This window comes from Branchiostoma floridae, chromosome 5, assembly GCF_000003815.2.
Source record: "Branchiostoma floridae strain S238N-H82 chromosome 5, Bfl_VNyyK, whole genome shotgun sequence".
NCBI classification, from domain to species: Eukaryota; Metazoa; Chordata; class Leptocardii; order Amphioxiformes; family Branchiostomatidae; genus Branchiostoma; species Branchiostoma floridae.
The window spans coordinates 6,642,888-6,666,533 of NC_049983.1; the positions used below are offsets into that span (position 1 = coordinate 6,642,888).

General features: G+C 41.0%; 3 protein-coding genes across 5 annotated transcripts in view; 2 read left to right on the forward strand and 1 right to left on the reverse strand.

The window, feature by feature from the left end:
- Positions 1-7,533, reverse strand: part of LOC118415782 (sulfate transporter-like) — a 15,405-nt gene extending 7,872 nt beyond the window's left edge. For all 3 annotated transcript variants that reach the window (XM_035820600.1, XM_035820598.1, XM_035820599.1), the window contains exons 1-8: positions 7,390-7,533; positions 5,916-6,293; positions 5,309-5,419; positions 4,515-4,720; positions 3,325-3,489; positions 2,561-2,716; positions 1,683-1,765; positions 752-899 (exon numbers count right to left, since the gene is read on the reverse strand). In XM_035820600.1, coding sequence (XP_035676493.1) covers positions 752-899; positions 1,683-1,765; positions 2,561-2,716; positions 3,325-3,489; positions 4,515-4,720; positions 5,309-5,419; positions 5,916-6,270 — 1,224 coding nt within the window. In that variant the 5' untranslated portion in view covers positions 6,271-6,293; positions 7,390-7,533. The remainder of the gene's footprint in view (positions 1-751; positions 900-1,682; positions 1,766-2,560; positions 2,717-3,324; positions 3,490-4,514; positions 4,721-5,308; positions 5,420-5,915; positions 6,294-7,389) is intronic.
- Positions 7,534-7,687: 154 nt separating this feature from the next.
- On the forward strand, positions 7,688-15,183 carry LOC118415780 (sorting nexin-25-like). The gene is made up of 5 exons (XM_035820597.1): positions 7,688-7,843; positions 8,272-8,975; positions 9,969-10,156; positions 10,748-12,119; positions 13,047-15,183. Exons 2-5 carry the CDS (start codon positions 8,280-8,282, stop codon positions 13,308-13,310), a joined length of 2,520 nt encoding a protein of 839 aa, XP_035676490.1. The 5' UTR covers positions 7,688-7,843; positions 8,272-8,279; the 3' UTR covers positions 13,311-15,183.
- A 3,033-nt stretch (positions 15,184-18,216) lies between these two features.
- LOC118415391 (transcription cofactor vestigial-like protein 4) overlaps positions 18,217-23,646 on the forward strand; it is a 42,597-nt gene continuing 37,167 nt past the window's right edge. Inside the window, exons 1-2 of the mRNA XM_035819972.1 lie at positions 18,217-18,391; positions 18,569-18,670. Coding sequence (XP_035675865.1) covers positions 18,583-18,670 — 88 coding nt within the window. The 5' untranslated portion in view covers positions 18,217-18,391; positions 18,569-18,582. The remainder of the gene's footprint in view (positions 18,392-18,568; positions 18,671-23,646) is intronic.

Here is a 23,646-nt window from a genome sequence, read left to right on the forward strand (position 1 = left end):
TGATTCGAAAATTTATGGTGAGTTTCTTCCTTTGTGCTGGAACAAAGTTTAAACCTTTCACTATCTTCTGTACCTAATGGTCCTTGGGGGATCAGGAAGGTAATGGAAGTAAAAGTGTTATCAATCCAATTTAGCTCACAGAGGATCTATTCTTGGCCATGACAGTGAAGACAAATGTTATGTACAGTTTTTACATGTTTATTTTACCAAGAGAATTTGCCTAAAAGTGCAATGAACAGTGGACCACGGCTTAACATCCTATCCTAAGGACTGCAACAATTTTTGGGAGAGTGGTCTAGAGGCAGGGCCACTAACAACTGGACTATCTGTATCTGTATCTTATATACAACATGTAGCCAGTATCACTGCCGGCGTTACACACCAGCTTCGCAGGCATGCAGTGCAGCAGCTGGTTATATTACACCAAACAACTAGCTTTTACACATCTATCTGCTATCCACCGAAGATGCCTCTACTCTGCTTGATGGTAACAAATTCCACTCTACGAAAATACAAATTTTCCAGCTCAATTTTTGATCACATCAATCCTAGGTACTTGACTACGCATGTCTACCTCTAAGTCTATCTGTCATGCATTCATCATCATCATCGGCGTCATATCTTCTCCCCTCCTATCCCCTTGTTTCAACTACATGTACTTAGAACAATGCATTATATGTACAAAAAAGTTACATTACAAGCAGATATGTTTTTCAATGGGAAACACAACATGGTGAAATGTCAGCCTTACCTGGTTGGCGTCTATTTTGTAAGCGTACTTCTTGGAGAAGAGTTTGGCGATGGCCAGTGAGTAGGAAAAGGACACCAGGGACATGGCCACACAGTCCGGGGCCACCTGGCCCAGGAGGGACACACGGGGGACCGTAGGTTTGGGGAGACTGATGGAGAAAAAAGAAAAATTAATGTGGTAGTAGTAGTAGACTCAAACGCATAACAATCCTCCTGGCAGCCTGAATTGCAAGGACAGTACAATGATGAATCACACAAACAGCAAACTTTCTGAACAACACGATAAAACAATTTATCATTGATCACATAACAACAGTTTTTAGATAAAATACAATTTTCAAGGAAGTAATACGAATGTGGTTGTTGCCGCGGCTTTAAGTGAAATGTTCAAAGACTTTTGCTATTGAAAGACTTAAAATTCAGATACATGTCTAGAACTTGTAAAAAAGAGTTCGTAAGTCACCACGAAGAGCCAATAATAGTGTCACTGAAAGTTCAGCTAGAGTTTGGGAGCTAACTTGATTAGAAGATGATACTGTTAATGCCTTCAAGTTCCAAAGAATTTGTTTTCGTTGAAGGGAGAAAATGCAGTTATCGAGATGGTTTGGGCGAAGGCGAACAAAGATGTATTATGAAAAGAAGGATATACACATTGCACAATACAACCATGTAAACACAGGTGCAACATAAATTGCTCAATTTCTTTTGTAAGTACAGTGGAGAATTAACCATATATCTTTGTGAAAAAAATATTGAGTCTGTTTTTGCATCATTGCAAGAGAGATGGGTGAAGATATGTTTATTACATACATGTAAAAAAGGATCGAAAGTACATGTTTCTTTCAAGATATGACTCTGGTTAAAGAATGAAGTGCCTCAATTTGAATGTCCATTATTAATCTTACAGTCATCACTAAAATGATGAGACTTACCCAGTGGGTATAACACCAACTACTTTAACACTGTACCGCTCCTCCAGTGTAGCAAAGTGTGATATTATGGTGCCAAGGATCAGCTGGAAAACAAGACCTCTCATATTCAGAAATGTATAAATGCCTGGTACAAGTATATCTTATGCAAATGCTTAAAAATAGGTAGAAATCTATGAACCATGACTAAAGAAAATGGCTAAAATAAACAATAATGCAATATCTACTTGAGATGTCAGTTCTTATATTCTGCCATTCTTTCATGTCAAAGTTACTTTTTGAACACTTGATTAATCTCCAAGCAGATTTACCAGTGGCATAAGACAACCACTGGCCACTGGACAGTAGGACATTGCTTTGGTCCTTTTTATACTGTCTTATACCACTGGAGATTACAGCTAATAAACTAAAGGTGTAACAGGTAGGGGTGGGTACCGGTACAAAATCATTTTTCCTTCTAAGACAGGTCCGGAAAAAAATAGACCTGAATAAAATCAGTAGACCGGATTTGGGACAGATTAGGAAATGAATACATTATATCATCAGGTGTCTGCACGTTTTGGAGCTTACCTGTCCAAGAAAATAACGAAGTTTCTACCAAGTTTTTTTTTACAGTAAAAAAAGGGCAGGCAGCGTTTTTTAGATGAAGATCGGATTCTAAAATGCCAGTGGGAGTTGGGTACTCCACCAAACAAATTTCTTTGTAGCAAAATGGACCATTGTTTGTGTATCGGTATTCACAAGTTTCAACAGACAATAAGGTCCAGGTTCAGGTCTATTCTTCTGGACCGTACCTGTACCTAAATTTTGTGTACCAGTACCCATTTCTAGTAACAGGTGGTGTCCAAATTATTATGCATGTGTTCCACAAGGTTACCCACCACTATAAGTTCTGAAGGTATAGGAATGCCTTTCAGCTTGTCCTTGTATTTTAAGTTTAGCTCCTTCAGGACCACCAGTACGATGACAGAGATGATGGAGGTCACTAGGGTCGCAATGTTGGTCTCAGTGATGCGGCTGAAGATGGCAATGACTGTCTGGAAAAAGAAAGAAAAGTTGTAATGATTTGTCCTGAGATCCTGCATGGTGATGTCAGCAAACTTCAACATTTCCTGATTAATACATTTCTCCATAACAGTTTTATTTGATAAAGAATAGGTTTTTGTTCAAAATATACACCCTTTTGATGTCATATGCATTGAACATCGAATCTTACAAATCATACTTGAAATTTTGATTCCTTCCACCAGCTAGGTAATCAAGTTTTCAAATTTCCTGCTGCCAGGTACTAGTGATCAAGTTTCCACCTGTGACAACATTTTCAGAAGCAGAAAATCGAACATTGTGCAAACTTGCAATGTAAGCACTTTATGGTGATTATGCACTATTTGCATCTCAAAAGAACATTTTTTTTGAGAAAATGCAACTTTTGCAGTGGTTCTAAGTACATGTAGTTGAAACAAGGGGATAGGAGGGGAGAAGATATAACCGAAATTGTCTTCTTTACTTTTACAATACATTTGTTGTTACAATTACTGTAGTAGTTATGTGATTTTATAAAAACAACAAAAACTTATCAGCATCTCTTTAACTTTAAAGTTGTACAAATTGTCTTAAAGGACAATTGGCAAGAATGGACACTTACATATACAATAGACAGTGGGCCTGAGTATCTCGGTATCTCCAGGCCGAACAGGTGCTTGATCTGACTGTTGACCACATGGAAGGCAGCAGAAGTGGTGAAGGCACTGACCAGTGGGTCCGAGAGGTAGATAGTGATGAAGCCTAGTTGTAGAAGGCCCATGGCAACCTGCAATAGACACACACACACACACAGAGTGGTCAGTACTTACAGTTGTGCTAGTGTTCCATTAGATTTATCAAAGTATGCTGTTGTTGTAACCCTTGCTGTGTTATAGCTGGTATGTAAGTTCAGGGTTGAACAAGTTTTCTAAAATCCACTTGTCCTATCGGGCAAGCACATAAAAATGTACTTGCCCGAACCAATTTTTCACTTGCCCAAAATTCAAATGTCACTGTTACTAGTATATGCATTTTCACTTCCAGCAATGGAATTCTCTGTAGACAATTGCTTGATGTCATGACTGTAAAAAGTAACAAGTATTATATAAAAATTGCACTAAAATCAATGGAAAAATCTTACTTGCCCGATCGGACAAGTGGGGTAGGATATGCACTTGCCCGAACAGCACTTTCACTTGCCCTGGACAATAGGGCTAGTGGACTTGTTTATCCCTGAAGTTTCCTTGCTGCTTCTGTATACATACATGTAGCAGGGTATGTTTTTTACAGGGAGGTGTTGCTAGCCTTTTCTAACGTGCTTGATGCATACTTCTCAAACATGGGACCCTCATTTTATGTCCCTTCGAATTCCAAATGATGGTGTAGCCCCCATTGAAATGTCTTGATGCCGAGACTTAAACCAGGATCTCACATTTACTTATTGAAACCAGGAACTATCACAGCCACTTTGAAAAGTTAAAAAAGTGCATACTTTATTTTTGAAAAAAAGGTACATATCTTCTTCTCTCTTCTCCTTACACAGCCATGGACAGATGTATCTGCATGTCTCTGCGGCCAAGTGTTAATGCAACCTCACTGCTTGGCCATCCAGATCCAATTCTATGGATCCGTGAGTTCGATCCAAGGGTCGGCTCAGCTCAGACATGTTGTAAGGGTTGCATTTGTCTTTTGGAAGGGCCGTAAAATAGGGGTCCCATGTTTGAGGAGGTGCCTCGAGCACATAAAACAGTCTCATTACTCAAATTGGGTGTCAACTGGCTGTCATAATACAGAAAGGTGAATATATGTTACCTGCAAGATCCCTGACATGAGAGTCACAGCACAAGCGATGTACAGTCTCTCCTGGACCTCTGTCTGTTGAGCCTGGTACTGCAGCTCCTCCAAAGTTGTGTTGGAGATGGAGGAGTTGTACAGGTCTGCTGGAAGCTGACCTGCACCCTCGGGAAGGAGCCTCTCTATTGTTGCACCTACCATTATACTCAACACTGCCATAACACCTGTAAAACAACATATATAGATGGTTATAAAAAGCATGGGATTTCAACAGAACAAAAATGGCCAGTCATTGAATTCATATCTAGATCTAGAATGGACAAAAAGAAGGATAGGGCATCTTTTTAATAATAATGCATTTGACTCAGTGGTGTCAAATAACTGAGAGGCTAGACTAATTGACATGAGATCACAGGTTTGATTCCTAGCATTCATGGCTAGACATTTTGCCCTTGCAAAAGGCACTCTTTTGCACACGACTTTAATCATTCCACTCTGGTGTAAAAATGGGTGCCTGACTTCTATTGGGGAGTTAAAAGGCAGAGGAAGGAGACGGCCGGACTGTATGGCATCCAAAATTATTACAGCTCCAGAATATCTTCTGTCTATTTGCCGAGAGGACAGAAGAGACTTGGGAGCTATAATAGGTTTGGATATCATGCTTAAAGCGGACTCTGTCCTACTATAATGTGCCCTAGACACAATGGATAACAATCCACTGCCCCTACCTTGCATGCTATTGGACCATTACCTATCATTATCCAATTCCTCATGAAGTGTACAAAAAATAACAAAACTTACCAGAGACTTACCTATAGATATGTGTCTGGATGTCCCCAGGAAGGCATATATGATAACTGGGAAGAAAGCTGAGTAAAGCCCATAGATGGGAGGGAGGGTGGCCAGCAGGGCATAGGACATTCCTGGAAACAATTACATAGTTTGTGGTTATGATAGATGTTGTTCGTCCGTCAAGTCAACAAGGACGCTTTTTGTCAAATCACGAACATGTTTCTAGATTTTTAGGGATCAATAGTACTATAGTAAGATTATCTTTAAGTAAAATATTGAAGCCTCACAGCCAATAGGATGAAGGCCACTTCTTCGAATTAATTAAATTTCACATTATCAAAAAGAATTATTAGGGGAGAAAAAAATTTGGTCTAGGGGTTTATACTATAGTATAGCACCCACACTCTGATATCATCACACAGTTTTGCTTGATATCAGGGTGATACATGTATCACCACACTTTTTCTCCTCATTTGCATGATACAGCCTCAAACTTTCTTCATAGATATATCCACATAAAATGGGGGCTTCTTATTGGCTGAGGGGAAGTAGCCATTGTCTTATAGTAAGAAAACTATATCTTCATTAAAAATTATGAAAAACATAGCGCTACGTATGAATACCTACCTTGTGGGATGTGCATGATGCCCACTGTAACCCCAGCAATAAGGTCGCTCACAATGTTCTCCCTCACTTCATATTTTGGCAGCCAGGACAATATTGGCAGCGTTGAAAACAGCACCTTCTTTACCCTGTCCGTGGAACACGTGAAGTGAGACCTCAGCCTGTTGTGAACCTCGCGGTGAAATCCGATGTCATTTGACACGACGGATCCTCGCGTTTTCTCCATCTTGACCTCGTGGTTGTACTCGGGCGTGGTGAGGCCGGAGCTCGGGAGGCTGGACACGCGGAGGCGCGTGATGTTGTCGGCTGACCCATACTGCAGGTCGTTTTCCTGGGCGTCGCTGGTTGGTGTCGCCATGGCGACCAATCCTTTAGTTGGTCCTAAAAAGGGAAAAGAAATGAGTTCACTAGTTATTGATTAATAATATGGCCATGTTGATTTGATTATATGGATGACATCTGCGCACTAAATTTTAGCCATTTCCCTAAAAATTATGCTTTCAACCAGACCATAAATTGCACAAAGCAGCTGCAAAATAAGCAAGTCTATGCCTTAGATTGCAAATTGATATCGGAAAACATATAATGCCAGCGTTATTTCCACAGTCAAAGAAAAAGATGAAAAAGAACAAAAATGAAGAATTTATTGTTATTTATAATATCGGGTGTATTTTGCAGCCAGTAGGTACCCAAAGTGAGGGTAATGAGGCTGTTTAACGTGGTCGAGGCACCTCCTCGAGCACGGGACCCCCTTTTTACGTCCCTCCCGGAAGACGATTTCGTGGAAAGCTTCGTGAGGCTACAGCAATCCGGACGTCCTTGGTTGGTCCCCCATCCAAGCACTGTCCGGACCGCGCGTTGCTTAACTTCCGAGATCGAGGGATCGGGTGTACCAACACGCCATGTGGCGTGTAAAGTCTTTTGTTTAACCTTCCTGACCAAAAAAAATTCATAATGATGAGGCAACTTTTTTATTTGCAAGCTCGATCAGTTTTGCGGTTCCCAGAGGATGTCCATAGATTAAATCAAATCAACATGGCCTTACCTTAGCAAAAAGGACTATGTTTTTGCTAGTGTTTTGTGGTTTGTTTGTCAACAGTACACCTACTTAATTACTAGTACAATGTTCAATTAAGTCATCCATGACCATTCATGATCCATAGATAATGGACATGGCAAAGCAGCCCACCACATGCAAATTATGCTGAAACCACAATATGTTACCAGCGGACAATACCTCGTGACAATACCTCAAATCTTTGGACCTTGAAAATCGTTGCAGGTCTAAGCAGTTCCATTAATCAAAGTGCCGAAGGTCTTATATATTCATAAAGACCTTTAAACTACTTCTGCACTTGCATAACGTTAAAATTTGACGATCGGAGATCAACTATATATATAGTCATTCCTCTACCTATAGAATATGCGATTGATACGAACGCTATTCTAGCTAGAAATAGACTTAAACTGTACTTACAACTTAGACGTAGGGCAAAGACAACATAGCACTGAGTTAAAACGTCTAAATTTGCAACGAAGTTCGACGACACCGCACGCACATGACCACAGGGCCAAACTTACTTTTCCCTGAACTTTGACCTTAAGAGGGCATCAGACAATAATGAACAAATCAAATGATCTGTCTATCATTTATCATTGCATTATGTTACAAAATGAGCTTTAAAATAATATTCGAAATGGTTTTATGGCATTATGTTTACGTATAACTTGCTCGTATATTTGTATTTATAGGCCTTCTAGGCATATCTGTTTTAAGGTTGTTTTGATGCCCTCGAATCTTGTGACAGGTGACCTCAGATGACCCCGTTGTAGCTCCCAGCTGGTTCTTTCGACCTCAGTCAGTCATGCAAGAAGTAACGGAACAACATTAGGTTTAGATATATGAGTTATTCTTTCCCTTGTCTTCCTTGGTGAGTATTTCTTACCTATTTGTTTGCCAAAGTATTCCAACATTACATCAAGATTCACATGCATGTAACGTTTTAACATGATCATTGAAACTAAATCAAATCTGTCCATAAGCCATGGTCTGAGTAAAATTTATATACTAGTACAAATGTAGTAGCTTTGCCAGTATACATTTTGATGTTCACCTAAAATTATGTAGTTGTTTTGGATGATACACTGAATATATGGATGTTCAAATTTGAAAGCATTCTTATAATTATAAAGATATGATATAATAATACACAGATGACATCAAATGACAAGCTTGTAACGTTTATATTACATTCTGTATCTAGGTTAGAAACATTCATAATCAGCCTTACATACACAAACATCATTTTAGCATATCTGATTGGCTTCAACGTTTCTGATTGTTCTTTGTTTTCTGTAGAAAGAAGGATGGCATCCATCCTCATCATTTCATTGGCTGTTGCCATGGCAGCAGTGCTCCTCCTCCAATGGAGCTGGCTCCAGACCATGCTGTCCATCTTCCTCTATGTGGTAGTCTCACTCGCAGGCTTGGTCCTGGGCCTCGCCCTGGTAGTCTCCAAAGGGAAACAAACCCGCGTAGTACCTCCTGCATACCAGCCTAACATGGCAAACATCTTGCTTACCAAGATGATGGAAAGAGACAGAACAAAACGCGCCACTTCCTCGCAGAGGACCGTAGTTTCGCGTAACGTGGACCAAGCCCTGAAGGAAGTCTTCGACCTGGTGTTGCGAGACTACGTCGTCGTGTGGTTCGAAGAATTGTGCCGAAGCCAGGCGCGCTTCAAGGATCTTCTCATGGAAGACATTTGGTGCGTTGTCGGGAACAGTAAAATCAGATTGGCTAATTTGGACATTGTGAGGCTTCTGACCTACGATGTTGTGAACAAGCTGTGCACGCACTTTCAGGATTTGAGTTTGTCGGAGGTGAAGCCGGGACTGGACCTCAGCGCCCCCTTTCTGTTGCAGTCATACCTGCAGAGCGAGGAGAGGGAGGTGTCGTTCCTGAGACATTGCAGCGAGGTGTTGTTGATATGCCTACTGCCAGCACAACATGCCAGGTGTAACAGTGTTAGGTACCTGCTCAGGGAGGTGCTCGCCTGTCAGGTACTACTGGTCATAAACATTTATATGGTTTAGGTTCAGTAAGTGCGTAGAATCAATGTACAGGGCTCGAAATACCACCTGCATATGCAGGTTAGTGCAGGTAAAATTGGAGCAGTGCAGGTATTTCTGGTGTCTACCTGCACCTAACCTGCACTGGTCCATGTACTGGGTTTTATACATAAATGCCATATGATGTAGGTTTATGTGGATTGTTATTAGCTACATTGACTGTTACCAATATAAAGTATAAAAGAAATATTGCAATGGTTCCAGAACAATTTGAGTATGATCCATACTTCCTAAATTCAGAGTGGTGCAGGTAATTTTCAATGTTACCTGCACCAGTGCAGGTATGCAGAAAAGTATTTCGAGCCCTGATGTATGAATGAATGAATCCTCAAGGAGGGAAGTGAGGAAGGGAAGGATGGGATGAAGGACAGGAGGGAAGGATGAAGGAAAGGAGTGAGTGAGAGAGGGAGAGAGGAAAGTACAAATAAGGAAAAGGAAGGATGGAATGAAGAAAAGAAGGATTTCAGGAAGGATGGAAGGATAAAAGGAAGGAAAAGAAGAGGAAGAAGGAAGGATGGAAATACTGAAAAGGAAAGAAAGGAAGGAGGGAAAGATGGAATAAAGAAAAGGAAGGAGGGAGGATAGGAGGAATGAGTAAAGAAAGTCATGAATATCAATGTTGGCAATGTAATATTGATGTGATATTTGTAACATATAATAGGTTAGAAGTATTTCTTTGTTAATACGTCAAGGTATTTCCCAAAAATTTGAAGCAATGGAGTACTATTCTCCAACTTCCAAGCATCTAGAATTCCTTGCCACTACTATCCGCCTGAATATAAACTGTGCTTGGAGAATAATTGAGTACGCAAAGACTGTAGCTATAGATTTATTGAATTGATAAAGACCAATATCATTTTAAGGACATATATCTACAATGAAATCTTTTTGCACAATTGCTTTATTTCTTTTTTTCTTCCTCAGGTATTTAAACAGGTCATTGACCTCCTGTGTGACCCTGACTACATCAACCAGACACTGCTGAACTTCCTGCAGTACCGGGAGAAACTGGCAGAGGAGCACAACAAGGCCTACATGTATGCTGCAACCTACGAGGAGTTCGTCAAGATGATCAACCAGACTAAGGACATAGAAGCACTGAAGGAGATCAGGTATGGTACCCTTATCAGTATGGAGCCTGAGGGACTTTTGGGTATAGGAGTAAGATGACAAATAGAAAACTTGAGTTGGGGTTTGTGGTGTAATGGCAGGGAGTTCAGCCCATTACCAAGAGGTCCTGGGTTGAAATCTGTTACTGTGACACCGATCTTGTGGCCTCAGGGGGAAAGGCATTTCACAGGACTTTCCCCGTTTGTACAAAATAAATATCTAGCTCCTGCTTATTAAGGAGGTCCCTTGGATAGGATGTTGAATGGTTGAGAAGGTGCTATGGTTGAGAAGAGCCACCCCCCTAGCATGTTAATGAACCCACCACCTTTCCCCCAAGGGCACAATATCAAGGCATGTCGGTGGACTTGAACCCACGACCTCTGGGTTCTGGGCCAAACATCCTACCAGTAAGCCAAGCGACACTGTTGGGTATTCACTACACTGTCAAACCCTAGCAATATGGGGTCAAGCTAAAAGCCTTTTTTCACACTGAATGTGAAGCAAGGTTAGACGTTGTTTTGTCAGTTTGAAAGGTGTTTTTGCTTTTCATGAAAAGTCTTTAAAATCAGAATATTTTCACTTATTTCCCCCAGATATCGTACCATGACAGAGATTATGCAGGTCACAGCTCTGATCGATCAGGTCACGGGGGACCACGAGAGTCCCTCCTCGGGGAAAAAGAAGAAGGTGAAGAACCTGCGAAGGTACCTGAACCAGTGCACGTACGCCAAGGCCTGCTGCGAGAAGAGGATCCACCTTCTAGGAGGTCCTGAGTACAAATCCTACGAGATAAAAGAAGAGGAAGAATCAGATGTCGTTGATAGCTTACACCAAGAAGAATTGAAGGAAGAAAGCCTATATGTCCAAGACGATCTACAAGGTGGTGAATTTCAGCACAACACATCAGGAACATGGGAAGAGATGAGCGAAAAGGATGAAACAGATTCCTCCGCAGGTGAACAAGGCTTCAACGATCCGCAGGCAAAGCTAGAGCGCCTCGACGAGAAACTCACCGCAAAGCTTCAGGAGTTGCGCGATGCGAAGGATGCTCTCCGTCCGGACGGCAAGGCCATTGCAAAGATCGAGCACGAGGTCAACGACATGAAGACGGAGAGACGCCAGCTTGAGTTCCACATCGAGCGGACGGACCAGTGGTGGGATATGATTGGTCGATGGAGGGCCAACATCTGCAACGCCGAGTTCATCGTGAACGAGGAAAAGATTGAGCCGGTCTTTGTAATCGTTGTCCACATCTCGGGTGCCATTGCTAGTACAGACGAGTCCACCACCACGGGATGGGTCGTCATGCGAAACCTTTCGGACTTCCACGCCCTTCACAAGAGGCTGAAGGAGTATCGTAGCTGGCTGCGCGAAAAGGACCTCCCCTCCAAGCGATGGTTCCGGGCTACAGACAAGGCCTTCTTGGATAAAGCTCGTACAATGCTGGAAGCGTACCTCAATGAGGTCCTTGCCGATGACACCCTCTGTCAAAGTCAAGTCCTTTTCTCCTTCCTCAGCCCAAGCCCCGACCACCTCAAGGGAAGCGTACGAGACAAGAAGACTCGATTCTCCATCACCACCCTTCTCAAGAACCTCCCAGGAGGAGACTTGCTCAACAAGCAGGCAACGGTCCATGACGGCGAGGATCTCGAAGATGCCATAGAAGACGGGGAAGGCCGCGACGGGAAAGACTCCATCGCAGAACCGCTCTACACCCTATTGGGCGAGATATTCGAGCTAAGAGGAGTCACCAAGTGGTTGAGAAGGACTTTGATAGCGTTCGTTCAGGTCACGTTTGGAGCAAGCATCAACAAGCAGGTGAGAGAGAGTGTGGAGTGGCTGTTCTCGGAGCCCATGTTGGTGTACTACATCCAGCTGTTGAGGGACTCTCTGTGGCCAGGAGGCAAGCTTGCACCTGCTGCACCAAACAGGACAGAAGAGGAGAAACTGCAAACAAAGCAACAGGTGAAAAATTTTCTTCTCTTCTTGCATGTTGTTGGCATGGATATTTTAGGTTATGGTAAAGGAGGTTTAATTTTCCATTTCAAAAGTGATATAGAAAAATTTGAAACTAGTTTAGCTCTTAGCCTGACTAAAATCGCACCCCTAGTGGCCGGCCCCACAATTGCTGCCGCCCTGGGGTAATTAACTCCAGCCAGCGAGAGCTTGTGTAAACACAGGCTAGTTTAGCTCTCTGAAAAGCTATTCTTCCATTGGTCATGACAGACAAGACAGATGCTGTATACAGTAGACTGGCCACACTCCTTAGGAGTGGCTGTCCACCACAATATTTGGAAAGGCACTTCACACATCTTTCCCTAACTGGTGTAATAGCCTAATGGTAGAGTGCTCGATTTTTACCTGGGACTGTGGCTGGGTCATATCACAGACTCAAAAAATGGTACAAACTGCTTTCTCTGCTTTGCACTCAGCACAAATGAGGAAGAAAATTTGAGCTGAACACACATCACTACCAGTGAACTAGCCCCCTGCTGTAGTGTCTTGCACAAATGTGTGGCCCAAGTGGTACAGAAATGAAGATTGGCACCACCCCTATCCATCTGCTACAGATGCACGGCTAACCCTAACTTTTAATGTGCAAAAAATGACCCATGACAACTGGCCAAGAAAGGTCCTGAACTTATCTGTAGTGGGCCAGAATCCACATTGTGCCCCAAGAGGAGACGGGTAGACAATGTCAAGGAAGATATTCGAAAACTGAACTTACAAAAAGCCGACCACCTTGACAGAGGCAGCTGGAGATCAGCGATCGATCAGACCTAAACGACATCCCGCAATGTCCAACCCTTGCAAGACAGGGAACAACCGATGCTAAACTCGATAGTTTATAGTGAGTGAGTGTTTAACTTATAAACTTTTATTTCCCTGCAGGTCAAACAGAAGCTCCTCGACAACATGCCCGACATGCTGCAGAGTCTGGTGGGGCAGCAGAACGCCCGCAGGGGGGTGGTCAAGGTGTTCGAGGGTCTGCAGGACAGGACCATCAACAAGCACCTGTTCTACGTGCTGCTGGAGATGTTCCTGGTGGAGGTGTGTGTGGAGCTCGGGGATCCGCAGCTGTTAGCGCAGGTGGCAGAGGCGGCCAGGGTCCAGTCGGAAAACATGGTCAGCACCCAAGAAGAAGAACCTCTTTAAAAAACAGCAGAAATTTGTGGTAGAAAACATTGCTGACCGAATTTCACCATGTCAAGCACCAAATATGTGAGGTGTTGTACTAGAGGGTCAACAGTCCAGTGGAGGAATCTGGGGCTCCCCAGGGGAAAGTTTGAAATTTTGACCTTCTGAAATGCTATTTCCTGCATTTTGAGTGGGTAATTTTTCTGGTTGCCTAAGCTAAGTTTAATGACATCTCTTAATTGAAATAACACACAAGGGTTTTGGCTTAATTTTCTTGGGGCGGGGGGCAGCCGATCCCCTACCCCCAATGTGCCGCCGCCACTGATTACAGCCCAGGTGGTCAAGGTGTTTGAGGGCCTGCAGGACAAGACCATCAACAAGCACCTGTTCTATGTGCTGCTGGAGATGTTCCTGTTGGAGGTGTGTGTGGAGCTCATGGATCCGCAGCTGTTAGCACAGGTGGCAGAGGCGGCCAGGGTCCAGTCGGAAAACATGGCCGGCACTCAAGAAGAAGAACCACTTTAGAAATACATCTCTGAGCAGATCGCTACTGGGGCTAGTAATATCAAGTTGGCTAGCAATCTCCATTTGCCCCACTAGTCAATTGTAGAACGGGAGCAGAGGCGGCAGCAGAAAATTTTGTACGAGGGGGGTTAGATATTGCTTACCCAATTTTACCATGTTGAGTACTGAATGCCAAAGACATTGCGCCAGAGGCTCGACAGTCCTGTGGAAGAGTCCAGCGCTGTATCATCCCTTTCACTGTGTCCGAATTTTGACATATCTTGACCTTCTGAAATGCTATTTCCTGCATTTTGAGGGGCAAATTTTGCTGGTAGACTAGAGTAAGCTAAGTAATGACAACTCTTAGTGAAGGAATACGCCTGATAAGATTGATATTTTAAGGGGGAACCCCCCGGTGCACACCCCCACCCCCAAACTTCAACTTGTGCTGCTGCCACTGATAACAGCCTTGGCCTATTAGCCTACTATCTGACCTTCTGGATGCGTACATGTTTTATAAGTGCCAGCAAGCTGTTAGCCAATCATATTCTTCCCTCCTTCTGTTGAAAGTCAAGTTGCCAACCAATCACATTGCTTCCTATGGTCAATAGGCAATGTGATTGGCTGGTGACTCTCTCTTGTGTAGCCGATAATGGAATACCAAAGAGTTATGTAAATATTGAATAAATGTATGTGTTGCACAGTATGATAATGCCTTGCTGTAACATTGAAATTGAAAGACTAAGTCTACCAGGATAACTTTAAAATGCATAAGAGTAGGTTGAATAATTAAGTCAAGTTATACACCTTCAGAGTTTATATTCAGGGCTCATATCATATTAGTAATCATTTAGTTATTTGTTTACTTGTTAATAATCATGTTCACAAAATCTATAGTTAGCTCGGTGTAGAATGCAGTATAGTATACACTAGATACACATGTATTAAGTGTTACTACATTGCTAGTACATGTATCAAGTTTTGGCTTCTTGTCTCAAACAATATAACTTATTATAACTTGTTATGTCTATATACAATATATGTCTATATATTTTCCTTACACAATTGCATGTAAGTTGTGTTCAAAGCCAAATGTTTCTGGTGCTTGAATGAAAATTGTAAATAATAAGTTCTTCAATACACTTACTGCAATGTTTTAAGTTATATAAAGAGTGCAATGAATTGGAATGGAGAGTGTTGAATGTTCATTCAAAGCTAAGTAAGATGCAAGAAAAGAATAGTTTCAAAGAAGGCTACATCCTTTCTTTCACTACTGCTAGGAAATTCCAAACTGTTCATGTGGAAAAACAAGAGTTATGAGTTTATTGAGATACCCTTTAGCTCAGAAAAACAACATGTTTCAATAATAAAATGGCAATCCAGCTTCTCTCTTGTTGATCTGTTTCTTATAGTGTTAGAGAAACCGCACAGTATTTTAATGCATTTGTTCCATGCTCCGCAAGGCCGTTTGACCACTTCTAGGCAATGAACTAAATTGATGAATGGTGGAAACCATTATGGTTTCCACAATGATAGCAATAAACAATGTTTTTAAAGAGTGGAAAATATGCAGGATGAAATACAGGAGAAAACAGTTGTCATTATATTGAGGGTTCCGTAGTTTGGCAGTCTGGGAAAAGATGCTGCTGTGAAGAAGCTTTGAGACTGGTGATTGAACAGTGTAACGTAGGCTAGAAGAAAACCTTAAGTGTTAAGATACGCTGAAAGGCTCTTAATTTTTATTTTTTTTAAAGCTTTATTGAAAAATGATAATAATTACACATATTGTTACATTTACATGTATAGCTTCACGACTGCATCTCCGACTACAGCAGATACATGGCTATAAAACTTTACAACTGGCTCTCGAAATCCTGTACGTTGTTACATTTACACTTACATGTACAACTTCATGACTACATCTCCGACTACAACAGATACATAACTATAACACTTTACAATTGGCAACTCACATCACTTTGAAAACACTAATACTATCTTTAACATACTCTAGTAGTTTATGCTTTACGGCGTGGAACGTGGGGTAGGCATTGCTAATGAAAGGAGGGGCAAGTAGTGTAAGATCGTCGGAGCACTGCCCATGAACTTGAGTGCCAATAAGAATAAGGCGTTTGGCCTGAGATCCAATGTCCGAAGTAAAGCCCCTCAGTATGTGTGACAGATCAAGAAGTGTCAAAATCCTTGCAATTACGTCATCACTGTAGAGCTAGGAGTCAATGACGAATGACTATTATTGATCAGGACCCTCTAGGGGACCTGTGGTTCACGCATGCAGGGTCTAAAGGTGGGGTCACACGTGCGTATATATTTAAGTCCGTATGAGGCGCGCATGGGAGTATTTACCTCCACCAGGCCCCACTGGTCGCTGGAAAAATAATAGAAATGGACAAACGTAAAATAAACAGGTAACATGTAAGACGAGTTAGCTGGGTCGCTAACCATACTTCTCGATCAGCTAACTCATCTGGCATGTTATGTATCTATATTTGTCTAATTTGTACTATTTTCCCCGCGCCCTGTGGAGCCTGGTAGAGACTAAGAACTTCATCCTCACCTCAAACGGACTTGAATATATACGCATGTGTGACCCCACCTTAAGGAGGTTAAAAAAAAGACGCATGCATGTGATTGGGCTAAAGCGTGATCAGAAAGTGTACGACGTCTGTCAAATTTATGCTTTCAACTTTCAAGATACTGACAAAGATACTGAGAGCACTTCGATTCAATGCCTACTAAATTTAGATTGATAGTCTAACACGGGAACGTTCAATTTTACGGCAAGCTATTTCATTAAAGGCCTATTCAAGCTGTCTGGATTTGCCATTAGGAGATCTGACTTGTGTGCTTTTTAAAAGCAAGCAAATCGATCGATCAGAGTATTATATGGTGTAGCAAAATGACGTTCAAAACTCCACTTGAATTCAATGAAAAGTTGCACGTATGTGTGTTAGTGTGTGTGTGTGTGTGTGTGTGTGTGTGTGTGTGTGTGTGTGTGTGAGGATTTGGACGTCAGTCTAGTGCAAATTTCGTTTACCGTCGGACAATGCAACGTGAAAAGTTTAATAGACTTCTACAGAAAAAGGAGCTTTGCAAATGCCGATTCTTGTAATAAATTTAACGTTTATGCCTCCGACTTTTCTCGGCCACGAAGATTCCTCTTTTACAAAAAGTTGAAAACTCACTCACTCGAGCTCACTCATCCTCGCCGCAGTATCATAAGTTACGCTATGCTTGGAATCGTCCGACTTCTTACTCTACACATTTTAGACGTCGTTTCTTTGGACAATGGCTTGGCCTCATAATTTGTACCCGACATCTAAGCTACCGCGATTAGTTGCGTACTATTAAAAGACGATGACAAGCTTTATAGTCCTCTATACTGTCTGCTACCCCTGAAGAACGCAACAAAGCTCCTTTGGTCAATCGATCTTAAACGGTTTACTCGGTTCAGAGTGGCCACAAAGGAGTCAGTGTGCACGTGTCAGCGTAATTTAGGAAATCACTGTCTAGATCTTGTCTCAGATATGTATTATGTCTGTGGATCTAGCCTTCCTCTTTCAAAGGGTTGGGTTAGGGTTACTTTGAAAACTTCATGACCAGCACTTTTAAAATACACCCTTTGTCAGTTTACGTTCATTGAAGTAGCCCAAGTTTTAGTAACGGTAGATCACCTTTATCCGCGGGGTAACCTATATCCGACGTTTATAAGAGCAGGGTATTGAGAGATATCAAGTAAACGGACGGTGTTTTCAAACTGCAGTATTTTGAAAATATATCAAGTTGAAACCACCGTCCGTCGACTTGACTCCCTAAATACTCTGCTTTTATAAACAACGGTTATAGGTTACCACATGGATAAGTTGAAGGTGAACTGGTGTTATATGTAGGTTAGACATCCAGGTGATAAGATACGTCATAAAAAATAAAGCAGTTAACTGTTACCCAAGCAACTGGATATGTTTTTGATTTTTAATGAGGAAAATCTTCCAAGTTGCTTGTGGCAAACTGAGTTGGCGTAGCTAAGTTTTATCATAACAGAATCGTTGAAATATAATGAAAGATAGTGCTCTCAAAGTCCGTTACTTCTAGATTGTCCAATTTGAACAGCTCGATCAATTTATCAAAGGTTATTTTTTCTTGCAAATCGCGTCTTTTGTTGGGATCACAAATTAACTCGTGTAGACTATAGCGCCAACCACCAGTTGCGTTACATAACCGGTTACGTCATTGTAAAATTTGGCACACTGAACTGGGCAAACAGTGCGCCATTATCGAAAACGTTCAGTCCGAGGTTTGGGTCCACCTCTTGGGTTTAAATTCCATCAATGGGTTAACTAGTTAACCATTGAAACTAACCCAATGCGAACCTTTAACCAGGGCACTGTCGACCAATCAGGCGCGTCGGCGCGAATCACGTGGTCTCGTACATTCCATCATTCTTTTCATACTTTGCTGGCGAGCTCACGACAAAGTTGCAAGACGGCAGAATTCCCCTGGACCTAGGGCGGAAGAGGGGTGGCTAACCCGCCGAATTCTAGCCGGGCAAGGTGGAGAAATTTCCTAACAAGCTACAGGTACGTGTTGTTCTTCGCTTGCCGGTTGTTTTAGCGCCATGTTTACACGTCGTTCGCGGTCGGCGATTCGCGACTACATCCGTATCAACCATGTTGCACAGCGTGTTTGCTTTTGCATTGCAACATGTTCGAGTCACGTATAAAACTCTTGTGTTCCCCTCCGACCGTTTTTTTCAGGTGACTTGCCCCCGATGGAGACCCCTTTAGACGTCCTATCCAGGGCTGCCTCCATGGTGGAAACAGACAACGGGAAAAACGAGGAGGAACGCGACAAATCAAGTGAGTTTGGGCTTGTTGAAAATACCGTAACATATTTGTGTTGGGAAATATGTTGCATTCTTTACCCACCACCCCTCCCGCGAGTCAGGTGGGAGCCTTCTGATTGGTCCAGCCGGCTAATTGAATTTGTTATGACGTATACGAGGACATTCCTGGACACTGGATTTTTGCCACCCCCAAATAAAAAGAAAATTTGACTTGGAAAATTAATGTCATATTTTGATCTTCATTGAACTTCAACTTTTGTAATCATATTAACATGAAATCACATCCCTGGACTGTATGGATTTTTCAGTCCCAAATGAAAGAAAATTTTCCTGTAAAATAAATTTCGTATCTTCAATTTTCATTGAACTTCAATTTTTGTGATCATATTTATATATATTAACTGACATTCCTGGGCCCTTTTGATTTTTTCTAGTCTTGACATGATCACTAATGATAAAAGATATTGTTTTATAAATTTTCTGTAATCTATCAATAATTTTCCTGGAACTTCATTTTTGATGATTTTATTTTTGATATAATATTGAAGAATGAGACTTGCAGATTGAATAAAGGAATGTTATATGCACAGAATATTGATCAACCCCCAAAAAATTCTGCTAAGTTTCTCCTAGATCGCTGTAATATTCTACAGTTATAAGTTCTAATCAACAATTGAAGATTTGTTAACGATAATATTCTTTTGAATTTGAGTTTGACACTTCTAGTGGGTAGCTGCCTAGCTGGGTTCAGCGCCAGCGTTATTCTTGGTCAAGTAGTGTAATTCTGCAGTGTCATCCTTATCATATCCTCAGAAAGTGACAAGGACTGAAGGAGAAGTTATAGTAATGTGAATGGTCAAGAACGCATTCTTGTCAGAACAATTATGTCATAGTATAATCCTTTTTTTATTGAAAGTCCATTCAGATTCTTCAGTTTATAATCTCAAGGTAGAAAGATTTTGCAGATTTTGCAGCCTTGGTTGTGCAACGTCTGATAGATCCACACCCTACATTTAGATTTAGAAGTTATGTAACAAACAACAAAAGACCTTACAGCTAGGAGGTTGAAAGAAGGGCCTTCTTTCAACCTCCTTGCTTACAGGAACTTTGGACACGAGTCACCAAGGGTATACGTAATAATCTATTTTTCCCCAAGCAAACTTCAAGATTTAAGAAAAAACTAGATTGCTTTGTGCTTGGTAAATACAGATGAAACCTGCAATCGTAATTTCTTGGAATCACGACATGTTCCTGGAATAGCATATTATTTCCCTTTTGACTGGCATGCCTCTGACTTACATGTATGATAATGGCAAGAGAGGTAAGACTGAAATTGTCACGCTTCATTGTTGTTCTGACAAGACATACCTCCAGGGCTTGCAGGGTTGTTATCTTCACTTGGATTAACTTGATCCCGAACCGTCTTATTTCTTAGACACTTGAAGCTTCTAAGACTCAAAACTACTTATAGATATTGACATTGGACCTATTCTTATGATTGACAGCATTGACATAACAGTGAACTTTGAACTTTGAAAGTGACCATGGGTATGGCAACGCATAGAAAGAACAAAGAAAGATCAAACTAGTTGTATTGCAGGTGGGCCAGTCTAGGTGTACCCCGGCTTTTAATTATAGTGAACTACACCTGGTTTTCAACTGATGCACAGGTCATTGCAGGTCGCTTGCAACAGGTAAATATCTGTCATTAGGTAGTGAACTGGTATTGACTCGTTTTGCCAGTTCATTCTAGTGACGGTGAAGAAAAGTGAAGGATGTCACTCAAAATGTACGGAGGTAATCTCCAAATCTTATGCAATTGTCTTCGTGTAATTGTTTTTGACTAACATTACATTTACAAGTGGTTTCATTCTTGCATAAGTGTGCATGTATTCTTTGTTTTGTTATCCTTGTTCCTCTACCAAAGAGCCTATGATACTTACTCTATGTAGATTATGACTAGATATGTTTATGTCATAGTTGTACCATGATAATATCAATAGTTGATACAGGTGCTCCGAATTGGGACATATTTTATGGTATCTCACAGGCTTCGTTCACAAGTTCATAGTACATGTAATTTGAATATGATTCGCAATTGAAAATTCAAACACCAGGAAGAAAATAGAACAAATAATGTCCCTATAGTCATATCGATAGACTTAAGTACTGCTAAAGTTGAGCCATGATTTGTTAATGGTTCATTTGGTTGCCTTGATTGATGTTTACAAATGATTAAACAAGAACCAATATTTGAGCATGCTGTTAGACCACCATTATAAATCTTGTGAACACTTTATCTGGTGTTATATGACAGGAGGGTGTTGACGCTTCCAAAACGTCAACATCGTAGGAAATCATTTGCTTACACAAAACTTAGGAATACGAAATGTATAGAATCTTCATGATCATTCCTTCTAGTGCTTTGTTGTATGTAAGGGGCCATTGATCCAATACTCTTTATTGAAAAGTATGGTAGAACTTGGGTTATTTTTTGTTATGAAAAAATAGTTGATTTGGGATATACCAAAAAGGGACATAGTCATAGAATTATTTGTAATAAAATTCTATCTATTAGAAAATTTTGTGGAATTTTCCCGTTTCTATTAGGCCTCACTAATTTAATTTGTTGGTTCACGGATTTTAAAAAACTAAAAAAATATCCTTAACTGGAAAAACATTATGAAAACAAAGCCTGAGAACCAGTTGTATTTTTTTTTTGAATCTGTGAACCAACAAATTTGATTGGTGTGGGCTTATTTTGTAGTTTTTGTCTTTCGCCGCGCTTCCGCGGCGAAAGGCAATCAGACCGATATTAGATTTCTGTCCGTCTGTCTGTCCGTCCGTCCGTCCGGGTCGACCATGCCATACCGTGCTAGCGAGATATTCTACCCTGCAGATTCGACGGTATGTAACGTTATGACATACGTATCGGCCTACCATGAATGTGCTGCTTGGTTTGCGGTCCATGCCATATCGTGCTAGCGAGATATTCTACCCTGCAGATTCGACGGTATGTAACGTTATGACATACGTATCGGCCTACCATGAATGTGCTGCTTGGTTTCTGCATGGCTTATAAGCAGGAATTTGCAGAGACGGATGTGAACGGTGAGGATTTCTTCGTAAGATTGTATACAATTTATAAACTAACATGTTCGCTGTTTGGTTATAATAAAACAGACATTGTAGAGAACAGTTTGACATGTGATTTACTTTGTTTTATGGAAAATCACCGCTACAAAATCTAGAATTGTGTAAGATGCGTGCGCCGTATCTGACATGGTGTGGGAGGGGGGCGTATTCGGAAATTTCTTACTCTAAGAAATTTCAGGCTATTTTCGTGTAACAAACTTCTTTCAGCAAAATAGTAGCCCTCGGATGCGTTGAAAATAGAATTACCCACATTTAATTTATAATTTCGAAAGGGAAGATTCTGACCGAGCTCGACGTCTGACGCGTGACGTCACGACTCCGTCAAGTAAAAGCATAATTGCGTTACTAAAAGAAACGAAACGTTCCAGTAAACATACCACGGACCTGTTTTAGTTTAAAATATCTACCTTTCACATGATCTTGCCATTAAAAAAAAATATTTCCATTACTGTATATGCCATGTTGATATTTTATGTTGTTTATGGTGACAATACTTTGTTTGTTCTTGCAGAAATTCAGGACACATCTACTGATAAATTTGATTACTACAGTGCACTTTCATAAAACCCTGTTGTACTGTAACAGAGCCGTTCTTAACAGCGAAACAATCCGAATAAAGTTAACATCATTCATGCAGTTGTGTTATTATACAGTTCAAGTAAAATATACTCTGTGAGAACCACTACCTTACTAAACAGTTATATAACCTAGCACTTGACCAAACTGTGCCAGAGCTGCCAACGTTGCAGACTTGGCACCCACGCTTGACCAAACTATGCCAAACATTTTTACCTACACAATATAAGTAAGCGAAAGACTAGCTTTTTTCAGAAGCTCTTGTTTTAGTTTCTACCACCATTATTTTGTCTAAATCTGACAACGTCACCATTCATTGAAATTTAAAGCTAAAAGGTGTCTCATTCAAAGGGTAAATTCAAATGAAACAGATCCTCATTTCTTGGAATCACAACATGTTCCAGGAAAAGGATATCATTTCCATTTGACTCAGGCAGTGCTCTGGCGTATGATATCATATTCATAATGTCAGGGTTGAAGTAGGCAGGAACTAAAGAGCCCTTGCCTGAAATCTGTGGTTTTGAGGATGTAAACTGAACAGAAAGCAAATGATTTCAAAAGTGAATGATTTCAATTGAATTCGCGTATAAATGTCAAAGAAAGTTACGTAGACATCCAGGTATTGAGATACTAGTAATATCTAAAACTTACTCTTAGAAAGCAAATAGATATTTTGTTAATGGTTTGATGTTTCAGATAAAGTATTCACTATCTTTCATCAGTCTATCCAGTTGATGTCAATGAGTGACTTTTGAATTGTGAAATGTACCGAAATTTGACAATTCACAAGGAAGTGCAGAGCACATGCAAATCTCTTTTTTTTAAGGTGAAATTTTGCATAATTTTACAATGGTTCTTAATTCTGTGGCAACACTGCGATTTCCAATACCCTTATCTGGACTTCAAATGTGCTGCATGTCAGTGTGACCGCAAGGGAATTTTTTTCTTGAAACTTCACAATATTGTCGTAATTTTTTGTTGCAAACAGTCTTGGCCCAGTGAGATACAGTACCAGCTTTAAGAAGAGTCGTGAGCTATGAGAAGGCATGGCACCTCTAAGCAGCCATGTAGTGTTTGTGCATAGGATCAACCTAGTCTGGATTTCCATCGACTTTATACCAAGTGTCAATAAACAGATGTATGGAACAATACCTGCTTATTCAGAAACCGTCTCCAGCTTTGGACCGGTATTGTGACCTGTGGCAGTCTGCATATAGCTTATCGCTGTTAGTATAACAGTTTCGCTGCGCAAAATCA

Excerpts from the sequence above, each read along its gene's own strand:
- LOC118415780 (XM_035820597.1), top strand. The coding sequence starts at position 8,280 with ATGGCATCCATCCTCATCATTTCATTGGCTGTTGCCATGGCAGCAGTG. Across the intron at positions 8,976-9,968 it reads GGGAGGTGCTCGCCTGTCAG|GTATTTAAACAGGTCATTGA; the intron begins GTACTACTGGTC and ends TTTCTTCCTCAG. Across the intron at positions 12,120-13,046 it reads AACTGCAAACAAAGCAACAG|GTCAAACAGAAGCTCCTCGA; the intron begins GTGAAAAATTTT and ends ATTTCCCTGCAG.